This window comes from Saccharomyces eubayanus, chromosome VII, assembly GCF_001298625.1.
Source record: "Saccharomyces eubayanus strain FM1318 chromosome VII, whole genome shotgun sequence".
NCBI classification, from domain to species: Eukaryota; Fungi; Ascomycota; class Saccharomycetes; order Saccharomycetales; family Saccharomycetaceae; genus Saccharomyces; species Saccharomyces eubayanus.
Window position 1 is genome coordinate 322348 of NC_030982.1, and position 18226 is coordinate 340573.

An 18226-nucleotide genomic window follows, 5' to 3' on the forward strand; every position below is an offset into this window, starting at 1 on the left:
TATATATTCTACTTAGTACTTTATTACCCGGATATTAGAAAAATTTAGAACGACTTGAACAAACAAACACAGGAAAAGTAAGGCAGACACGGTAAAATGATTTGATCTCGAGTAAAAAAACATTCTGAATTTTTTTTTACTTAAGTTTCTAAACCAAAAGGATAGCAAAGTTACCATAAGCAAATACAAATGGCTAAAAGAACGAACATCGCAAATGGGGGTTCCCAGGATGGCCACCGAGTTAAGAAAATGTCGAAGACTCACGCCTCTCACATCATAAACACCCAAGAAGACTACAAGCATATGTACTTGAGTGTTCAGCCGTTGGATATTTTTTGTTGGGGTTCTGGTTCTATGTGTGAACTTGGCTTGGGCCCACTCGCCAAGAACAAGGAAGTTAAAAGACCAAGGTTGAATCCATTTTTGCCTCGCGATGAGGCAAAGATCATTTCTTTTGCAGTCGGCGGTATGCACACATTAGCACTCGACGAGAACAGCAATGTGTGGTCTTGGGGCTGCAACGATGTGGGCGCCTTGGGTAGGGACACTTCTGGTGTCACGGAGCAACTAAAGGACATGGATGCTGATAATTCAAGTGATGACGAAGATGGTGATCTGAACGAGTCAGAATCCACTCCAGCTAAAATTCCTAGAGAACTTTTCCCGCCTTTAGCAGAAGGTTACAGTATTATACAATTGGCAGCTACAGATAACATGAGTTGTGCCTTATTCAGTAATGGTGAAGTGTATGCATGGGGTACTTTCCGTTGTAATGAAGGTATCCTAGGGTTCTACCAAGAAAAAATTAAAATTCAAAACACTCCATGGAAAGTGCCTACTTTTTCTAAGTACGATATTGTTCAACTGGCTCCTGGCAAGGACCACATTCTTTTCCTAGACGAAGAAGGTATGGTATTTGCTTGGGGTAACGGTCAGCAAAATCAATTAGGAAGAAAAGTTATGGAAAGGTTTCGCCTAAAGACTTTAGATCCAAGACCGTTCGGATTAAGACATGTCAAGTACATTGCATCGGGGGAAAATCATTGTTTTGCTTTGACAAAGGATAACAAGTTAGTCAGTTGGGGGTTGAACCAATTTGGTCAGTGCGGTGTCTCAGAGAACGTGGAAGATGGTGCACTTGTTACTAAACCACTAAAGGTAGCATTGCCCGAGAATGTTGTAGTAAGAAGTATTGCTGCTGGTGAACACCATTCCCTGGTCTTATCTCAAGACGGCGATTTGTACTCTTTTGGTAGATTGGACATGTTTGAAATTGGTATTCCAAAAAACGATTTACCTGAATATACTTATAAAGACGTTCACAATAAGGCCCGTTCCGTGCCACTTCCAACAAAATTGAAAGGTGTTCCCAAGTTCAAAACTGTTGCAGCAGGTTCTCACCATTCGGTTGCTGTTGCCCAAAATGGTATTGCCTATTCTTGGGGGTTCGGCGAAACCTACGCCGTTGGATTAGGGCCTTCTGATGAGGATACCGAAATTCCAACTAGAATCAAAAATACCGCAACTCAGGATCATAACATCATTTTGGCCGGATGCGGCGGTCAATTTTCTGTATCTGGTGGGGTAAAACTGTCTGACGAAGAAGCCGAAAAAAGAGCCGACGAAATGGATGACTAAAGTGAAATAAAATAGACAAAATAATTGAGATTTCGCATCTCTGTATAGATTGTAAAATATAACATAAGTAAAGAAAAACAAAGTAAAATTGTAATGGTGCCGACATCAGTACTCAACCTGTTGAAATTCTGTGACAATCCGTAATTACTGGCACAAAACCAGCACATATGCGTTAGCTCGCGGGAATGCCCTTACGTAATCCTCCTGTGCGTCCAGCCTTTCAGGCTTTCTCTCGCAGTCACAACATTTCGTAGTTTTTTTCGGCGATAATCAATCGGAATTAAAAGAAAAAGCGGAAAATAAAGAGCGGTAAACAAATGCAGTAGAAACGATCATTACTACTCTATAGATGCGGCATATTTACTGCAGTTGAACGAACGACTATTTTAATCTTCTTTTTATTCAAAGCGTGCGTACGCGAAATTACTCTCACTACCAATATGATATGTTCTGAACAAATTCAACAGCACAGGTAGGCACGTATATGACTCTGTAAAACAGCATAACCAAGTGGTTCCACACAATAAGCCTCTGTTAAGAGCCTGTGCCACTTTAGGGGGATTGCGTAAGCGAGAAATTCACACAGTTGTGTGATATGCATTCTCCGCGAAAACTTAGAAAACGAAACGCTTACACAGATGATGTCATGCATAACGAAGAATGAGCACGATTTACTTGGACAGAATAGTAATTAATAGCAGTTGTCACGGAAGCCCTGACAGTATGCTTTTACCCCACGCCTCTTGGCAAAACCAGCTACAGTCTTTGCTCTAGAGATAAGAAGCGTCCAATGTAAACAAACTCGGTATGTTAATAGGCCTTTGGCAGAATGGCGGGCCATAAAATCTTACGAGTTCTTTTGCTATGTTGCTGCTATGCTCTGCATACCTAATTCGTGCTCATTTCTGGATCGATTTTTTCCTGCATCTTTCAATAATGGGTCTAAATTGACTACAGGGGCTCCTGCTTATACGAGGTACGCCGACAGTAAATAAAGTGGCGCCAGAAGTAATCATCGAAGGAGCAACTGTCATTCAACAACATTTTCTGAGGAACGACCTAACCGGACATACAGTTTTTTAAGCTTCCAAACAATTATCAGAGAATAGCTTGGCCCCAGAAATAGCCAGGGAAAACTAAGTCTAGCTTCCTGAAAGTATCCACTTTTAGGAAAAAGGCAAGACCTGAGCTTTTTTTCCTGCCAGGTCTACTAAGCCTTCTTCGTGTTTGAAGGCAACAAGGAGCATTGTTGCTTTCGTCCGGCGCGCCACTCGGAACGACGGCGCGCAGCTGCAAGCAGCAAAATGAAAATGAAAAGGTGGGTTGAAAAAAGCTTTTTTGAGCCCGGCTCAGACAGACGGGCAGCCTGGCGGAATAAGAAATAAAAACATGGTGTTCTATACCGCGCGCCCGCCCAACGTACATTTATCCACACTGGCTTCCGAAACGGAGGGTCTCAGATCCGTCCCCGTTATGGGAAAAGAGACTCTTCCAGCTCCCTTCCGGCTAGTCTTTGCTTTCCTACGCGACTTTCTGGGCAAGAATAGGCACTGTGTTTGGTAAGAGTGATGAGACGGTACGTCGATTACAAGTACAGAGGGTTAACTGTGCATATTTTCAAAGGGCGTTAACCCGTAAAAGTCCTCAAGCTTTAAACTACATGCTCAAAACGGGCGCACACCCTTGTTCTTTGGATTCTGCTCGTGCCAAGAAAGCTTGTTACTAACGTGAGCATTACACAGGTCTCACCTACTGTCACTCGATCATTGCCGCTTCCCTTGATTTTAAAGCATCTACGGAAAAGCTGGCTGACGTGAGTTTAAAAAAGGAAAAATAAATGTTGAGAAGGATTTACGACAAATACGTCTTTCTATATAAATGAGAGATTTAGTTTATCCAACCTTGTTCCCTTAAAGTGTGACATGTAATTTTTTCTTTCTACAGTAAAAAAACTCATCTAAATAGAAATACTCTAATAATAAATTATATAACAGATGTCAAGAGCCATGGGCACTAGTATAGTAGACGTAAATAAAAACACGGAGCTACCCCCAATCCAAGCTTTGTTTGAGTCGCTGAACATGGAAAATGAATTGAATGCAAAGGCAAACTTCGAGGAGCGCCGGTTATACCAAACTAGCCCTTTGTTTATTCCTCGAACAAACAGCACAGCTGGTTGTCAAGTTAACCCAGTTCCAGTAGCATCCCCTGTGTTTTTTATTGGTCACTCTCCAATGACGATTGGCCAAAACAACAACGCTGCTCTTAATCAGAGCGTACATTCATTTCCGGTTTTATACAAAACTCCGGATATTGCGTCCAACGGCGAAAGAGACTATATAATTGCTGTTGGAGCACCTCCTACATCTTCGATGGCTGAGTATGAGCATCTGCCCGTCTATAATCATTACCAAGATCAGAGGCAAGGTCAAGCCTACCCTGTAAACTCAAACCACACAGTGATAGGCAGCTATGCGATGCCTCAGCCTGTTGGGATTTCCAGTAATAAGGTATTTTCTAGTAGCACAAATAGAAAAATAGCTACCAGGCCCAATACTAAACCATCAGTAAAGGAAAAAAGAAACAAGGGCCACGGGAAAAGATCAAATTTACCTGGAGCTACCGTTCATATTTTAAATAAATGGTTACTAGAGCACATAAACAACCCATATCCAACCCTTCAGGAGAAAAGAGAACTCTTAGCGCAAACAGGTCTCACTAAACTCCAAATTTCAAACTGGTTTATCAACGCTAGAAGAAGAAAGGTCTTCTCTGGCCAAAATGATATAAATTGTTTCAAAAGGAAGTTTAGCTCTCCTTAAATGTCGCCAAATCTTTGAACCGAAAGTGGTCAAAGCTACCTGAACTTAGTTAACAAAACCCGAGAGATAGATTTAAAAGGGTGGCGGGAAGGACTAGCTTTCTTATCAATATTTGTTTTCTTCCAAAAGAAACACAAACGATACGCCTAATCTTAACAAAGAAAACATAGACTTAGACATGAACACCTTAATATTCTTAAACCAAAAAGCTACCTAGTTGTAACTGTGGTTGTGGCCATTAAATTCAGGTTGTATAGATGTACAATTTATATAGTCTGTTCACTGCTCTTTTTCTGACATTCTTCATTCTCTGAAACAGTGAAAAATCGGACCATATATCATGTCTCCCATACTTTCTCTTCAGAAGGAAGTAAGGAAAAATATTTCCACCAATTAGTCATCATTAAGTACTACACAACAACTAGATTTAAAAAAAAACTATAACCTTTCCACAGGCTTGAATGCAAGGTCTTTCTTTGAACAATTTTATTGAAATTGGTAATTTAGTAAGCGTTAATGATTAAAAATAAGCAGCTTTCTCTTCAAAAATACAAGAGAGATATACGAAGAAAACACGAGCAGTTTGATACATGTAGCCCAAACGTACAGACATGTTCAGGACGTTAATAATAAGTTATCAGGGGTATAACTCATCTCCTTGTATACTAATTCTGGTCAACTCATATATATTTAATCCTCACTAACGACCAGATTTGGTTATCCTTATCATTAGGAAAAAGACTCTAAAAAATATCAATAAATTATCACTGTTATATTTGTTCAGATTCAACATGATTAATAATGTATTCCAAAATAATTTGTTACAACAGGTTTCTACATTACTCAAAGGTTAAAGCAAGCCCATCATAACTTGTGAAAAATGGTATCAGTGTATATGGTTATAAAGTATTTTGTTTTCCCTTATTCATCCAAGTCGACTATCTTTGGCTGTATTCAATAGAACACCAAAGAAATACAAAATTGTAGCAAGTTATCTACTTAAGCATGCAGTTTTTTTTTTGAAGTTATTTGTTTGGCACAGAATAGTGTCTACAACAAGTTATAACCGCAGCCATACAAATAAAACAGAAAATGACAAACGGTCAATCAATGCAAAGAACTATCAATATTTAGGAAGGAGTTATAACTCTTTTTTTCTCACTTCTTTTCAAGAGACGTAACTTCAATTCTTCAATGAAACTGATATTTTATTAGAAGAGAAAATGGAAAGAAAATCGAAAAAACGTAATAGAGCAAACACCAGACGCAAGAACTTTGTTGATAATTAGTTAGTTTAGTAAGTTGTAAAAATTAAGAATATGCAATTCTTTCTTATTATTATAAGAGAGGTATATAAAACACACGCTGATTGGTTATGTAAAACCTAATGGTTCAAATATGGTTTAGGTATTATTGATGAGTTATCAGTTATAACTCATCTGCTTATATACTAATTCCTGATCAATTAACAGATCTTCAATCTTATCTTCACTAATTACCAGATTTGGTAATTTGTATCATAATGAAACACTGTATATAAATAGTAGTAATATATTGTTACTATTATTCTGATTTCAGATTTTATCCCATATTAATGAATGAGTGTCTGAATACAACTATTTCAACAAACCTGATTTAATCTCCGATTTTGGGAAGAAGCGTACGAAAATGATCTTGTTTTATGAATAAATAATGTGACTTAAATGCTCACACTAAACTTCAACATTGCCAGCGTATCGCGTTTTTATTAGTACATGGTTTATAAATGTTCTTCGCTTTTCATGAATTAGTGTCCGATATAGTGTAACGGCTATCACATCACGCTTTCACCGTGGAGACCGGGGTTCGACTCCCCGTATCGGAGAATATCTACGTTCTTCCCAAACAAGGGTTTATTTTTTTTTGAAATGCCGTTTTTGGAATGGCATGTATCTATTATCCGTCAAAATACAGACATTGTCAACATCTGACAAATCGTAAAATCATCAAACTAAATTAGCTTAAAAGAGTAGAGTTCATACTATCTGGATGGAATAATTTATAATTTATATACTAAAAGATATAAAATCAGAAAGGGTTGACTATTTCATTGCCCGAAGGGAGTCCATATATTGATTAGTAGACACTATAGATGTGCCACCTAAGACAACTCTCATTCTGCTATTCATCGTTTCATTAAATTCATGAACCAACCTTGCTTCCTCATAAGTTACACCTCCAACAAAAAATAAAATGACATCCTGAGGTATGTCATTTCTGAACTGAGTTTGGGTCATCCCATGGTTTTGAATATCTACCGTTTTAAAACGATCTCTGGACAGTGTGTTTTTGGAGAGCTCTGTTAGCAATGATGAGATTTCCGGGATATGTTGCATGTATACATTTTCAGCTGTGTTACTTTTAGAGCTCATTTTACTGTTAAATCTCCTTGCCAGTTCACTTAGTATATCGTCTTTGTCATGATTACTTTGGGCCTTTTTATCGTGACGGTTGAAGAGCGATTTGAATCTGTGGAAAAAATTGACGTCTTCCGGAGAGAAATCCTGCGTTAAAAGCTCAACCAGTTGGCGAATTTTATCTGAATTGGCATGGTTATTTAGAGAATAAATACATGCAAGCTTTAGCTTGTAGTACTTATCCACAGTTTCACTTTGAAGTAGCTTGATCAATTCAGAAAAATCTTCTTCGTTCGCATCATGTGAAGATAAGTTTTGTTCTATTTCACTAACCTCCCATATATTTCTTATCTTTAATTGCCTATCTAGTTCGCCAACTATAGCCATATGCTTTGCCACATTTCCAGACAGTTTCCTGAACTCAGGATATTTCTCAATGAAGTTTTTGATATCTTCAATGGTATTTATTTGACTATTTGTTTGTGTCTTATCTTTGTAAGTGGTCACGTATTGTTTTACTTTGTCACCCAACTCCCCGAAATTTAAGTACATGGTGTCTCTGAAGAAAGCGTCTTGTTTGGAGGATAAGGTGACCTTTTCTAGATCTTTATCGATTTTAGGTACCTTTGATAGATCAACAATATTTCGCTTAACACCTATATACTCGTTGATCATTGATTGATAAGTCCAAGGTTGCAATAAAGGAGTTATAGGATCAGTTTTACGGTCTAAAATCAGCAAAATAGGAGTAGAGTCCATCACTGGGAAATCGAAAAATGTCCTCTCATTCTTGCCAATTTCATAAGACACTTCTTTGGCTAACCTTTCACACAGTTTACTGGCACCTTCGAACCTAATTTCTGGTTTAATTTTTAGAGACAAAAGCACGGATACTAGACTATTACTACATTCTGTTAGCCCTGGCTCACTCCAAACCAATGTGTTACTTAAAAAGTCCTTCGGTTGCAAATCCAACGAAAATAAATCCTGATTTAAAATAAAAAAATCCTGAAATATTTCTTCCACCTTGGTGACTGCCTCCATGTCATCAGATTCCGCTAGCCTTTCCAATTGAGATTTCGAAACTATATTATTGAAGAAAATTTGATATTCACCATAGCGAGGATTTCGTAACTCACGCAAGAGGCACTGCAACGTTCCTTCTGTGGGTTTAACGTAGACCAAGCATCTTAAATGCCTCGAGACCTCACGCTCTTCGTTTTCTATCTTATCAACTAAGTATATTTCTTGCTTTAGCAAGTCACTTTGAGTAGCACATAAGGATATGGTAGGAGTGGTGTTGTTATCTAGCAGTAAAACCTTAATTCGTTGGTGCTCGTTGACTTTAGCCACGCTCAATTTTGACCGGGACGTCACGATCTTGTTTATATAGTAATCAGCAACATCAAAAAGGTTCATTTTCCTTTTGTAAGACACAGCCCTGTTTGTGCTCAAGGCTTCGTGAGTCTATCCCTCTCATCTTGACTACATTTCATATACATTGTATTTGAGCTACGGCACCTACCAATAAGAACATTAGGCACCCTTCAATGGAGTTACCCTTTTCAAATTTGAGTCGGAAAAAGAAAAAAAGGTTTTGGCGTATCCTTTTTCCTTATACAGCTGAGTCTGCATCTGGCCGCATATGCTACCGTTTGGAAGGCGAAACATATAAGAAACAAATGGGAAACGATTTAGACTTTGGACTTGAACCAGTATGTAATCCAATATTAAAAGACCATTTGCCCATCAGAGCGACAGCTGAAGTTAGTGCGACCGGGTTCAAAACGTTCGTATAAGTTGATTACTTAATATAAATATTATTTATACAGACGATATTAGTATTTTATAATTTTTTTAGTATTTTTATAAGCTTTTTTTCAATGGCTGCTGGTAATAACATTCATAACAAAACGTCAGTTCTGACTCTTCTATGTCTTTGGCGTTTCTGGAACTTTGAAATTATGGGCTCTGCCCTCTTCATATACGCTGTTCAACACCTTTTCAAAAATAGCTTTCCTCTTCAAGTCTAGATACTTCTTGTAGAGAATTAAGGCAGTGTAGGCGTCCTCAATTGAATCATGATTCCCTTCTTGGATATTCATTCCCAACAAGACATATGCCAGGTAACGCAACGAAAGGTATCTTTTTCCTTGCAAGAAGTATATGGCGGTGTCGCGAATTTGATTTCTTGGAACATTAATGTTGATGTGTTTGAAATCATTGTTCAAACCATGTCCGACAAATACACAGCCAAGCTGCATCAGCAGCCAGACTTTTCGATATACAACATTCCTCTTCACGAGTCTTTTAGTACTCTTCTCAGGATCTAGATCACCGGGAAGAATACCACTGTATCTTGTTAAATAATCTTCTATGTGGTTTGTATTTACCACGTAATCATCAACGAATGGTGTTCCATACAAATCCCCTTCTTCGCCCCTTAAAATGGATATTCTGGCAAGGGCTGTCCTTTTAGGTCTTATAACACTTCTGATCCCTTGATGATCAATTTCGCATAGTTCGCTTTGCAACGAGACAAACTCGGCATCAATGGCAACCAAGGATCCAGATTTGGGAGCTTCATCATGTGTCAAGAGCTTATACTCGGATCTTGCGGTATCTCTTATTCCATTTGCAAAATAATCACGATAGAGAATATCATAGTTGATAGAATACGTATCCACAGAAAAGAAGGGTTTCCGAAGCTCTTCCGCATCGCAATATATGATTATTTCTGGTGTCTTCCAAGGATATGACATCTTAAGTGCTTCTTCTTCTGATATTTCGACTACGAGATAATCATTAAACATGAGCCATTTGAAGTTATTTTCCCTTAAATCATATTTTCTGACGTAGGTTACTAGACGTGTCTCATTATTGTTATCGGTGATTTTGGCTACATAGCCGTTCAATTCATATTTGAATATATGACCCGTGCCTTTCAACTCGGACGCTGCTGGTCGCAAAATGGCCTTGTTCTTTATGATGCTTCCATAAAACTCGTTGATCAACCAATTCTTGGATGATCTTATATTAGACAGCTCAGTGTCCAGTAATGACAGTTCCAGCGATAACACTGAGGGCAAGTTCTTAACTGTATTCTCCTGTGTTATGATATCGGTTTTGCCACAAATAGGACAGATGCTGTTTTTTTGAATAGAATTTTTCATGGCATATTCAATATACGGTAAAATATTTTGGCCGTTATTCTTTTTATTCAATTGCTTGATTACACTTTTGTTGATTCCAGCTATCGGTAAWGATGGCAGAAGTTTAACGGCAGTATCATAGTGATCACAGCCGGAATGTGTTCTTATTTCTGTTTCCAAACCGAAACATTGGTTGAGTGTGATGTTATGATTCACAGTCTGCGCTTCTTCTTTTATGAGTTGTGAAAGTAAAAATCGGTTAAATTTTTGAGGCATATTACGTTTAATACTTTCAGAAGAACTAAAACCTTCGATGTTTTCCCCTATACACAAAGATTCCAAGTACTCTTCCAAATGCTCTTGCGGCACATTGTTGTCTAAATACCTTTTATCCGTCAAAGATTTCAAAGAAGTTTGTAAATTGGTAGAGCTGCAAATTTTTCCATTCGATCTATCCATCATATCAAAAAGATAGCCGAGATCAGTTAACAAGGGAGTTTCAAAATTTTCATCTTTCAAGCATCCAACCACGAAATTAAACACTTCAGGAATAAAACGGTATAACTGTATGATAGCATTGGTATAATGGTTATCGACGTCTGGATCTAATCCGGAATATTCAGTGTTATTAAAGGGAGTAAAATCAAAGTTATCCGTACCAAACCTGCCTGTGGTCAATGGCAGTCTACTATACGCTGGTGGTACTTCATATTTATTCGTTGCGGCGTACATCTGTATATCGCTCGTTTCCAAACCGGTGGTTATCTGTTTCCTTAAATCTCTTAAGCATACATAATCCGGCACAGTGTTTCTCATTCCATATTTGGTGCGATCATACCGTAACAGGGGAAATTCTTGTGTGCTCAATTTCTCATTTTGACTTGAAATTACAGCAGTGTTACTTTTTAGTCTACCGCTTGATGGTAAAGGAGGCTTACCTGATAACTGTGGTATAGTGCCTTCACTTTTGAAAACTACATGAGGCCATGCAGATAATAATTTATCAAGATAGTAAGGCATCCCCACTGAGCTCAATGGATATGTTTCGTCGTCTATTGATATAGGGCTTTCAGACGTAATATCATTGAAGTAGTCTGGATATGCCAGCATTTCAGGGGTATTGGTAAACATCCCCATATTATTTGAAGATCTCCTCCATGTGTCTAGATGGTTATCAGCCTCTAGTATCCCTAATACGTCACCATTAGGTGATAAAGAAAACTCTTTGATTGACTGACAAGGGTGAACGTACTGTGTTCTCAAAGTTGGATTTGAAAGATCGATAAAATCAAAAGAACCAGAACTAGAGCCAACGATCATAACAGTAGGAAGCAAAGGATGTAATTGAACAAAGTCTGCGCCGCCAGACCCCATTGTAGTTCCCTTAGAAAAAGAAACAGGAGGAAGTTGACGCATTGTTCTTAGGTCGTAGACATTCACAAATGGGTCAGCATATAAGTTATAAAATCTTTTGGATTTTCCTACTGTAACTAAGGTATTATCACGTAAGTCCATTCCGGATATAGACGCAGAGTGGGCGTTGAAGGATTTGATTGTTCGATTAGAAGTTGGATCTATCAAATCTACAGACCCGGTTTGTCTTCCAACAGATAAGATCTTATTATTAGAGCGAAGCAACTTAACTTTAGACGAGTAATTCAGAAGTGAGTCCAAGCAACCTTTGTTCAAGTCAATTGAGGCAATGCCCCAATTTGTATTGTCACCACCACAGTAAATGTTATTCTGTAGCGAATGAGGGGCGTAGCACATAGTATTTAATTCGCTAAACGCAGCAATATCGATACTCGTTAAATTCAGCTTAGTAACACCTCTTCTATTTGCAAAATGTAAGGAATCTTCGCTGATAGATAAAATACCATCTCGATGACTGAGAATATCCTTGACGGAACTACCGCCTATGTGTCCCCTATATCGTGTATAAAGTTGAAAGTTTGGATCGTACGAGGATATGCAACCGTAGCTATCTCCACTCCATACCAGATTTGCCTTTTCATCGAAGCTGATTGTAGTAACTTCCTTGTCTCTGTTATCAAAACGAAAATACGGCTTTTTCAAGTGTTCAGAAAGATCAACAGGGTTGTTGAAAAAATGTTGCCAATTATTCATTATACATTCACCATTCAGAAACTCACGTATTGCGGTTGTCTGCTGGTAATTTTTGGTGGGCAATATAGTTCAAAACAAAAAGTAAGCAAATAAAAAAAAATTTGGGTGAAAAAAAGATAATAAAACGAAGGCGTGTGATATAACGAGAATCTGTGTCTTGATGGCTCTGTTCTTAATACTTTCTATGTCTGTACTGCAATCTATTTCTCTATCATAACGCTTAAGGCATGTTCCTTTTCCATTATTCTCTCATTGAGCAAAACAATACGCGAAAGAAAGGGCGCCACCCGCCCGGGAAAGAGTATAAACAAATAAACAGTAACCAAAACAAACGTTAGTTAGGACCGGCCGATCAAGGATCAAGTGATTAGCAGTAGTAATTGTGACGCGGTTTGTGCTGTATAACTGTAATGACATTTAAGTTAGACGATGGTGGTGGAAGTGCAGGAAAAGATAAAGATGCGGGGCCAGGGAAGGGCATTCTCAAACAGAACTCGAACTCACAAATGACTGCGAACTTTCTGGAAAGCTCAGGAATTCGTATTCCCACCAGAATAATGACGAAAAAGGACGTCCTAGATGGGAACAATACGACATCTAGGATCAACACCTCTAATTTGCAAAGCAAAGCAAATAGAAGAGTTTCTTTTGCTCCTGATGTTACATTGCACAGTTTTACTTTTGTACCTGAACAAAGCAATGAAGCCAAAGAACCCAGACGTAGGAAACCCACGAATAATAGCCCCACGAAAAAATTTAGTCAAGATGACCCTTTTGTAACGTCTACTCAAATCGATGATGTTCGAAGGCAAGAAACCGACGTTAATGAAGATGCCGAGGCCTCTGGAATGGAGTTCACAGAGCCTCTACTGACAACACGCGATTTTAACAAGGTTTCGCAGGACGATCTTACTTCAATGGAAATGACAGATATTTTCCCCCAAAGTATGAGGCCAGAGGGCCCGGATATAGGAGGAAACATGAATGAGTCGTCTCAGCAAGTTGACGAAGCTGAAAACATACGGGAAGAAACCATGGAATTAACTGGCATACATTATGTCCACAATTTAGGTGATACTTTAGAGGAGACGGACGAAGGAGAACCCATAGAACTCACGGCCTACGAGACTAACCCGTTTATTTCAAATAGTGCTGTGAAATCCTCAAACCATGACTTGGATAAAAGTGATGGTGAAGAAAAAGGTGCACCGAAACCTGAAAACCAGATGAATTCCTCTCAGCCGATGGAAATGACTGAAGTGTTCCATAGTGATATACAGGGTGATGTTGATACCAGTGATGATGGTAATGAGATGGAACTGACACAAATTCAAACACGTTCTAATCATAGAAGTCCCCGCAGCCATAATGAGGAACTTTCCTATAAGAAGCATATGGCAACGCCCAACAAAAGGCGTAAGCTGGATGCTGTTTCTCATTATGCGGTCTCTGTTACGACACCAGATAAGGATGGGGCGGATGAGAACGATTTGGAGATGATGGAAAAGATGTCACCGATCACGTTTAGTGATGTTGATAATAAGGTTGGGACTAAATCCCATCGTCCGCCTACAACCGAAAGTGACGTTAAGAACGTTGATATTGAAATCAATAATGTTTATCCAAAAGATGCGGAAGGCAAGAATGAGGACGGCAATAAAGTGCCTGAACTAATAGAACCTCCAGAAACTGACAAAAGGACGCAAGCTGATATGGTATTTCCCACACAAGACTATTCTTTACGAGAGTTTATTGATGAAGTGGGAGTAGGGTTTTTAGACACTAAACTAATAGATGACCTGGATAAGACAGTTAACTTTCCGCTCAACAGGTCTAATCTCACAGAGACTCAACGAATAGAGAATGCATTCTCTGCTTACTATATCGATATACCCATTTTAGAAGTAGAAGCATTCAGATGTAAAGAGCTTTGGAGAAGCGTTAATGAATCTAAGAACAAATTCAAGGACTTTGAGGCCCAAATTGATCAATCTCATCCCCCTCTTTTGCTCCAAGAGTATTTTTCTTCAAGTAATGAAATAAAGCAATTAATGAGGGATCAACTTCAGTTGGTTAAAGGATATTCTAAGTTAGAGGCAGCGATGGAATGGTATGAATGGAGGAAAAAACAACTGAACGGGTTGGAATTGGTTTTAGCGGAAAATTTGAGTATTTTGAAAGGAGAATGCGATAAGTTAAATGAAGAACTTGGAAAGGTCAACGCTATAAAAGACAAAATACGAAAACTTAATGAATCAATAACGGAAGAGATAAGATCTTTGAAAAATTCACCATCTGGCTCTTACAAACCGACTTTAATGAACAGGATCAAAATTGAGGCTTTTAAGCGAGAATTAATTAAGCATTCCATATCTTTAAGGTCCTCTGATGATCTTACTCAAGAAATGCGTTCCATTAAGTTGACAATTGCAAATAAATCACGCGATTTGTTGACATTAAGAAACGAGGTAGCAGCCATCGACAAGAAAATGGACAAGCGGATATTGTTTACACGCTTTGACATACCAAAATTGCGAGATAGTCTCAAAATTCTAGAGTCATTAACGGGCGTACGTTTTCTGAAATTTTCAAAGGCGACACTTTCAGTAGAGTTTCTTCAATTGGATAATCTGAGAGTAGATGTTAATTTAACAACCTTAAGAAACGATCCTATCAAGTCTATGAATGTCATTAATGATAACAAAGCGGACTCTACGAGTTATTATTTTTTCAGAATACTTTTGCAGAGCGTTGAGCCTGGAGACCAAGAGAACGTATTTTCCAACTTGTTTATTGCCATGAAAAAGTGGAGCCCATTATTAAAGTATATAAAATTACTGAAGCTCTTGTTTCCAGTTAAAATTGTTGAAAGCGAACATCATGAAGCGCTTCTACAATTTAAAGATTATGATAGAAGGAACAAGAATGCAGTCTTCTACTGCATATCCTTATCATCTTTTGCCCAGGGAATATTCTCAGAAAATGGGCAGATTCCGGTGAAAGTTCGCATAACTTCTCAACAAGACTATTCGCCATCACGGGATGTACTTTCCGATAGAATAATTCACAAAATAAGTGGAATCCTCCCTTCATTCACTAAAAGTAGAATACATCTTGAATTTACATAAACCTTTTATAATATTACGAATGACTGTTGGCGATATTTTATCTTCTTTTTTAGTTTTTGACGAAACTTTTTCAACTAACCCCGTCGGCAAGAAAGCTCAAACATTCTAAGAAAGGCTCGAAAAATTTTTGGACAAAATCAACAGTAACATCAAAAGGGTCTCTGAGACATAGGTGGTTTTAATCAACATACCAAAACACAGAAGAGACTATATCATTTATACATTTCTTTTTGTTTCATAATCAACATTGCATTTTAGGATCACTAGCAAAGGAAAAGCAAATAGCACCTTATGTTCAATAAAAGTGTAAATGGCGGTTTCACCTTTGGAAACCAAAATACATCGACACCGACTTCCACACCAGCACAGCCCGCCAATTCCCTTCAATTCCCTCAGAAATCTACCGGATTATTTGGGAACGCCAATGCTAATGCAAATGCAAATACTTCAACACCTAGCCCTTCTGGTGGTTTGTTCAATGTTAACTCCAATGGTAATACCTTAAACCAACAACCGCCTAGTAATTCGCTATTCGGCAATAGACCAACACAGCCATCAGGTGGGTTGTTTGGTGGCACAAGTGATGCTACCTCTAAAAACGCCGGAAGTTTATTTGGAAATAACAACTCCACAGTAAATCCAACGGGCACCACAAGCTTGTTCGGTAACAATTCTACAGGGTCCACTGCACAAAACGGCGGCTTATTTGGAAATGCTGTTAATACAGGTTCTAATGCATCTACCGGTGGTTTATTTGGTAACAATAATAATAATAATAATAATAATACTAATGCAGCTACTACTGGACAAAGCGGTGGTTTGTTTGGAAAGACAGTTGCGAACACTACCAACTCTACTGTTGGGTCCGGGGGCCTGTTTGGAAACACATCCTCAACGAATTCATCTACAGGATTATTTGGATCTAATAACTCGCAAGGACCAGCAGGCCTGTTCGGACAAAAGCCTAATGTTCCAGCCACTGGGATGTTTGGAAATAATAATGCAGCTTTTGCGCAATCTGCTGACCCTACCGGAAACATGTCAACCAATCCATACGGTATTAATGTAAGCAATGTGCCAGTGTCAGTCACTAATATGCCAAGATCTATTACATCTTCTCTGCCAAATAGCGACGGTAAATCGGGTGTATCATCTAAACCAATCGAGGATAGAAGAACATATTCATTTTCTTCGACAAACTCAGCTAAACCTCCTCTGCCACGCGCATCAGAATCAAGTTTAGTTAGTAAATTAAGCACCAGACTAAAAACCAATCAGAAAAGTGCGACCCCCAATGGAATTTTCTCACCATCTTATAACAAACCATGGTTGACTGGAACGAGTTCAAACTCTTTAGTAGGCGACATTTCATCTTCCAATCCAAATACTATGAACTCGAGTGAAAACACCGACTGTATGGCTAACGGATTCAACTTTTTATCCTCCCAAAAGACCGACTTATTCGAATTACGTAAGTTGAAAATCGATTCTAACAGGAGCGCTGCAAAAAAACTGAAACTGCTATCAGGGAGTCCAGTTACCACGAAAGGGTATATATCTCAGGACGAACAATTTCCATTTAAAGATGAGTCAATAGCCAAAACTAATAAGGGAAGTAACATCAATACTAAAGAAAACAATGATAATGATGGCGGTCACTTGGATGGAAAGGACCAAACAAATGATCCGTATACCAAACGAGATGACAGTGGTGTAAAAAGTGAAACATCACAGAATTCTGATTATTGGTGCTCCCCTTCACCAGAACAATTGGAGCTTTTATCATTGAAGCAGTTAACCGCTGTCCCAAATTTTGTCATAGGAAGAAAAGGCTACGGTTGCATTACGTTTAGCTATGAAGTAGATCTTACCGCTTTCGTCAGAGATTTTAGAGAAGAACTATTTGGTAAAACTGTAATATTCCGTTCATCTAAGACGGTTGAAGTTTATCCTGACGAAGATACTAAACCTCCGGTTGGATATGGGTTAAATGTTCCTGCTACTATTACCTTAGAGAATGTCTACCCTGTGGATAAAAAAACTAAAAGACCAATGACGGATACTTTGAAATTTGCGGAATTTCAAATTTTCGACAAAAAACTCAGAAACATGAGAGAAATGAACTTTATATCCTATAATCCCTTTGGTGGTATTTGGACATTCAAAGTCAGCCATTTTAGCATTTGGGGCTTGGTTAATGAAGAAGATGCGGAAATAGATGATGGAGATTCGGAGAAGTATAACAATAAATTTGAGAATCATTCAAAAAAGGTACGCACACTAGCACAATCTAAGCCCTTAAATAAAGAGATGATTGTTAAGACAAATGGCACGTCCGGATGTTTAGCCGATAAAGAAGACTCTATTATTGAAGAAAAAGCATACGAACCTGATGTATCCGAGGCAGACTTTGAGGGAATTRAAGTTTCTCCTACACTGGATGTTTCTAAAGATTGGGTAGAGCAATTGACCTTAGCTGGTTCCTCATTACGCTCCGTGTTCATGACTTCCAAAGAATTGTCCAAACCCTGTCAAGATGAAATAGATTTACTATTTGCGGAATTCAATGACGAAATAGAAACGGAAAAAAGCATCGTGAAAGAGAGAAAGTTTACTGCTCCCTACACATTTGCCAATTTTTCGACAGGCTCGATGCTATTAACAAAATCTACCTCTACTGAAACGGGTGTTTCTATTCAGCGCTTACCAAATGAGTTGAAACGAGACTTTTTATTTAGTGATCTGTACTTGGACAGGCAAATTGAAAAAGTTACCCTAAAATCAAGAGATTCAAACTCATACCCATACGTTGTTGAGAGTTCCCTGCTCTTCAAGGACGTCTTGAATTATATGAAAATCACTTCCAAGGACTATAGCTTATGGAGGCTTTCATCCATCTTGTTTGACCCTATTTCTTACTCATACGAGGTCAACAATGTTGAAGCGAAAACAGCATTACTGAA

At 38.4% G+C, this 18226-nt stretch overlaps 5 protein-coding genes and 1 non-coding gene across 6 annotated transcripts; 4 read left to right on the plus strand and 2 right to left on the minus strand.

Annotated features, from left to right (window-relative positions):
* Positions 1-189: 189 nt before the first annotated feature.
* Positions 190-1638, plus strand: SRM1 (Ran guanyl-nucleotide exchange factor; the record flags this gene model as incomplete). Its single annotated transcript, XM_018365041.1, has 1 exon — positions 190-1638. One exon carries the CDS (start codon positions 190-192, stop codon positions 1636-1638), a length of 1449 nt encoding a protein of 482 aa, XP_018222141.1.
* A 1994-nt stretch (positions 1639-3632) lies between these two features.
* TOS8 (Tos8p) lies at positions 3633-4460 on the plus strand (the record flags this gene model as incomplete). The annotated part of the gene is made up of 1 exon (XM_018365042.1): positions 3633-4460. The coding sequence occupies one exon, from the start codon at positions 3633-3635 to the stop codon at positions 4458-4460; it is 828 nt and encodes a 275-aa protein (XP_018222142.1).
* A 1792-nt stretch (positions 4461-6252) lies between these two features.
* Positions 6253-6324, plus strand: DI49_1879. Its single transcript has one exon. It is a non-coding gene; the product is annotated as a tRNA-Glu (tRNA).
* A 217-nt stretch (positions 6325-6541) lies between these two features.
* On the minus strand, positions 6542-8275 carry VPS45 (Vps45p; the record flags this gene model as incomplete). The annotated part of the gene is made up of 1 exon (XM_018365043.1): positions 6542-8275. The coding sequence occupies one exon, from the start codon at positions 8273-8275 to the stop codon at positions 6542-6544; it is 1734 nt and encodes a 577-aa protein (XP_018222143.1).
* A 512-nt stretch (positions 8276-8787) lies between these two features.
* PAN2 (poly(A)-specific ribonuclease) lies at positions 8788-12135 on the minus strand (the record flags this gene model as incomplete). Its single annotated transcript, XM_018365044.1, has 1 exon — positions 8788-12135. The coding sequence occupies one exon, from the start codon at positions 12133-12135 to the stop codon at positions 8788-8790; it is 3348 nt and encodes a 1115-aa protein (XP_018222144.1).
* Positions 12136-12545: 410 nt separating this feature from the next.
* SPC105 (kinetochore-microtubule binding complex subunit SPC105) lies at positions 12546-15263 on the plus strand (the record flags this gene model as incomplete). The annotated part of the gene is made up of 1 exon (XM_018365045.1): positions 12546-15263. The coding sequence occupies one exon, from the start codon at positions 12546-12548 to the stop codon at positions 15261-15263; it is 2718 nt and encodes a 905-aa protein (XP_018222145.1).
* Positions 15264-18226: the final 2963 nt, after the last annotated feature.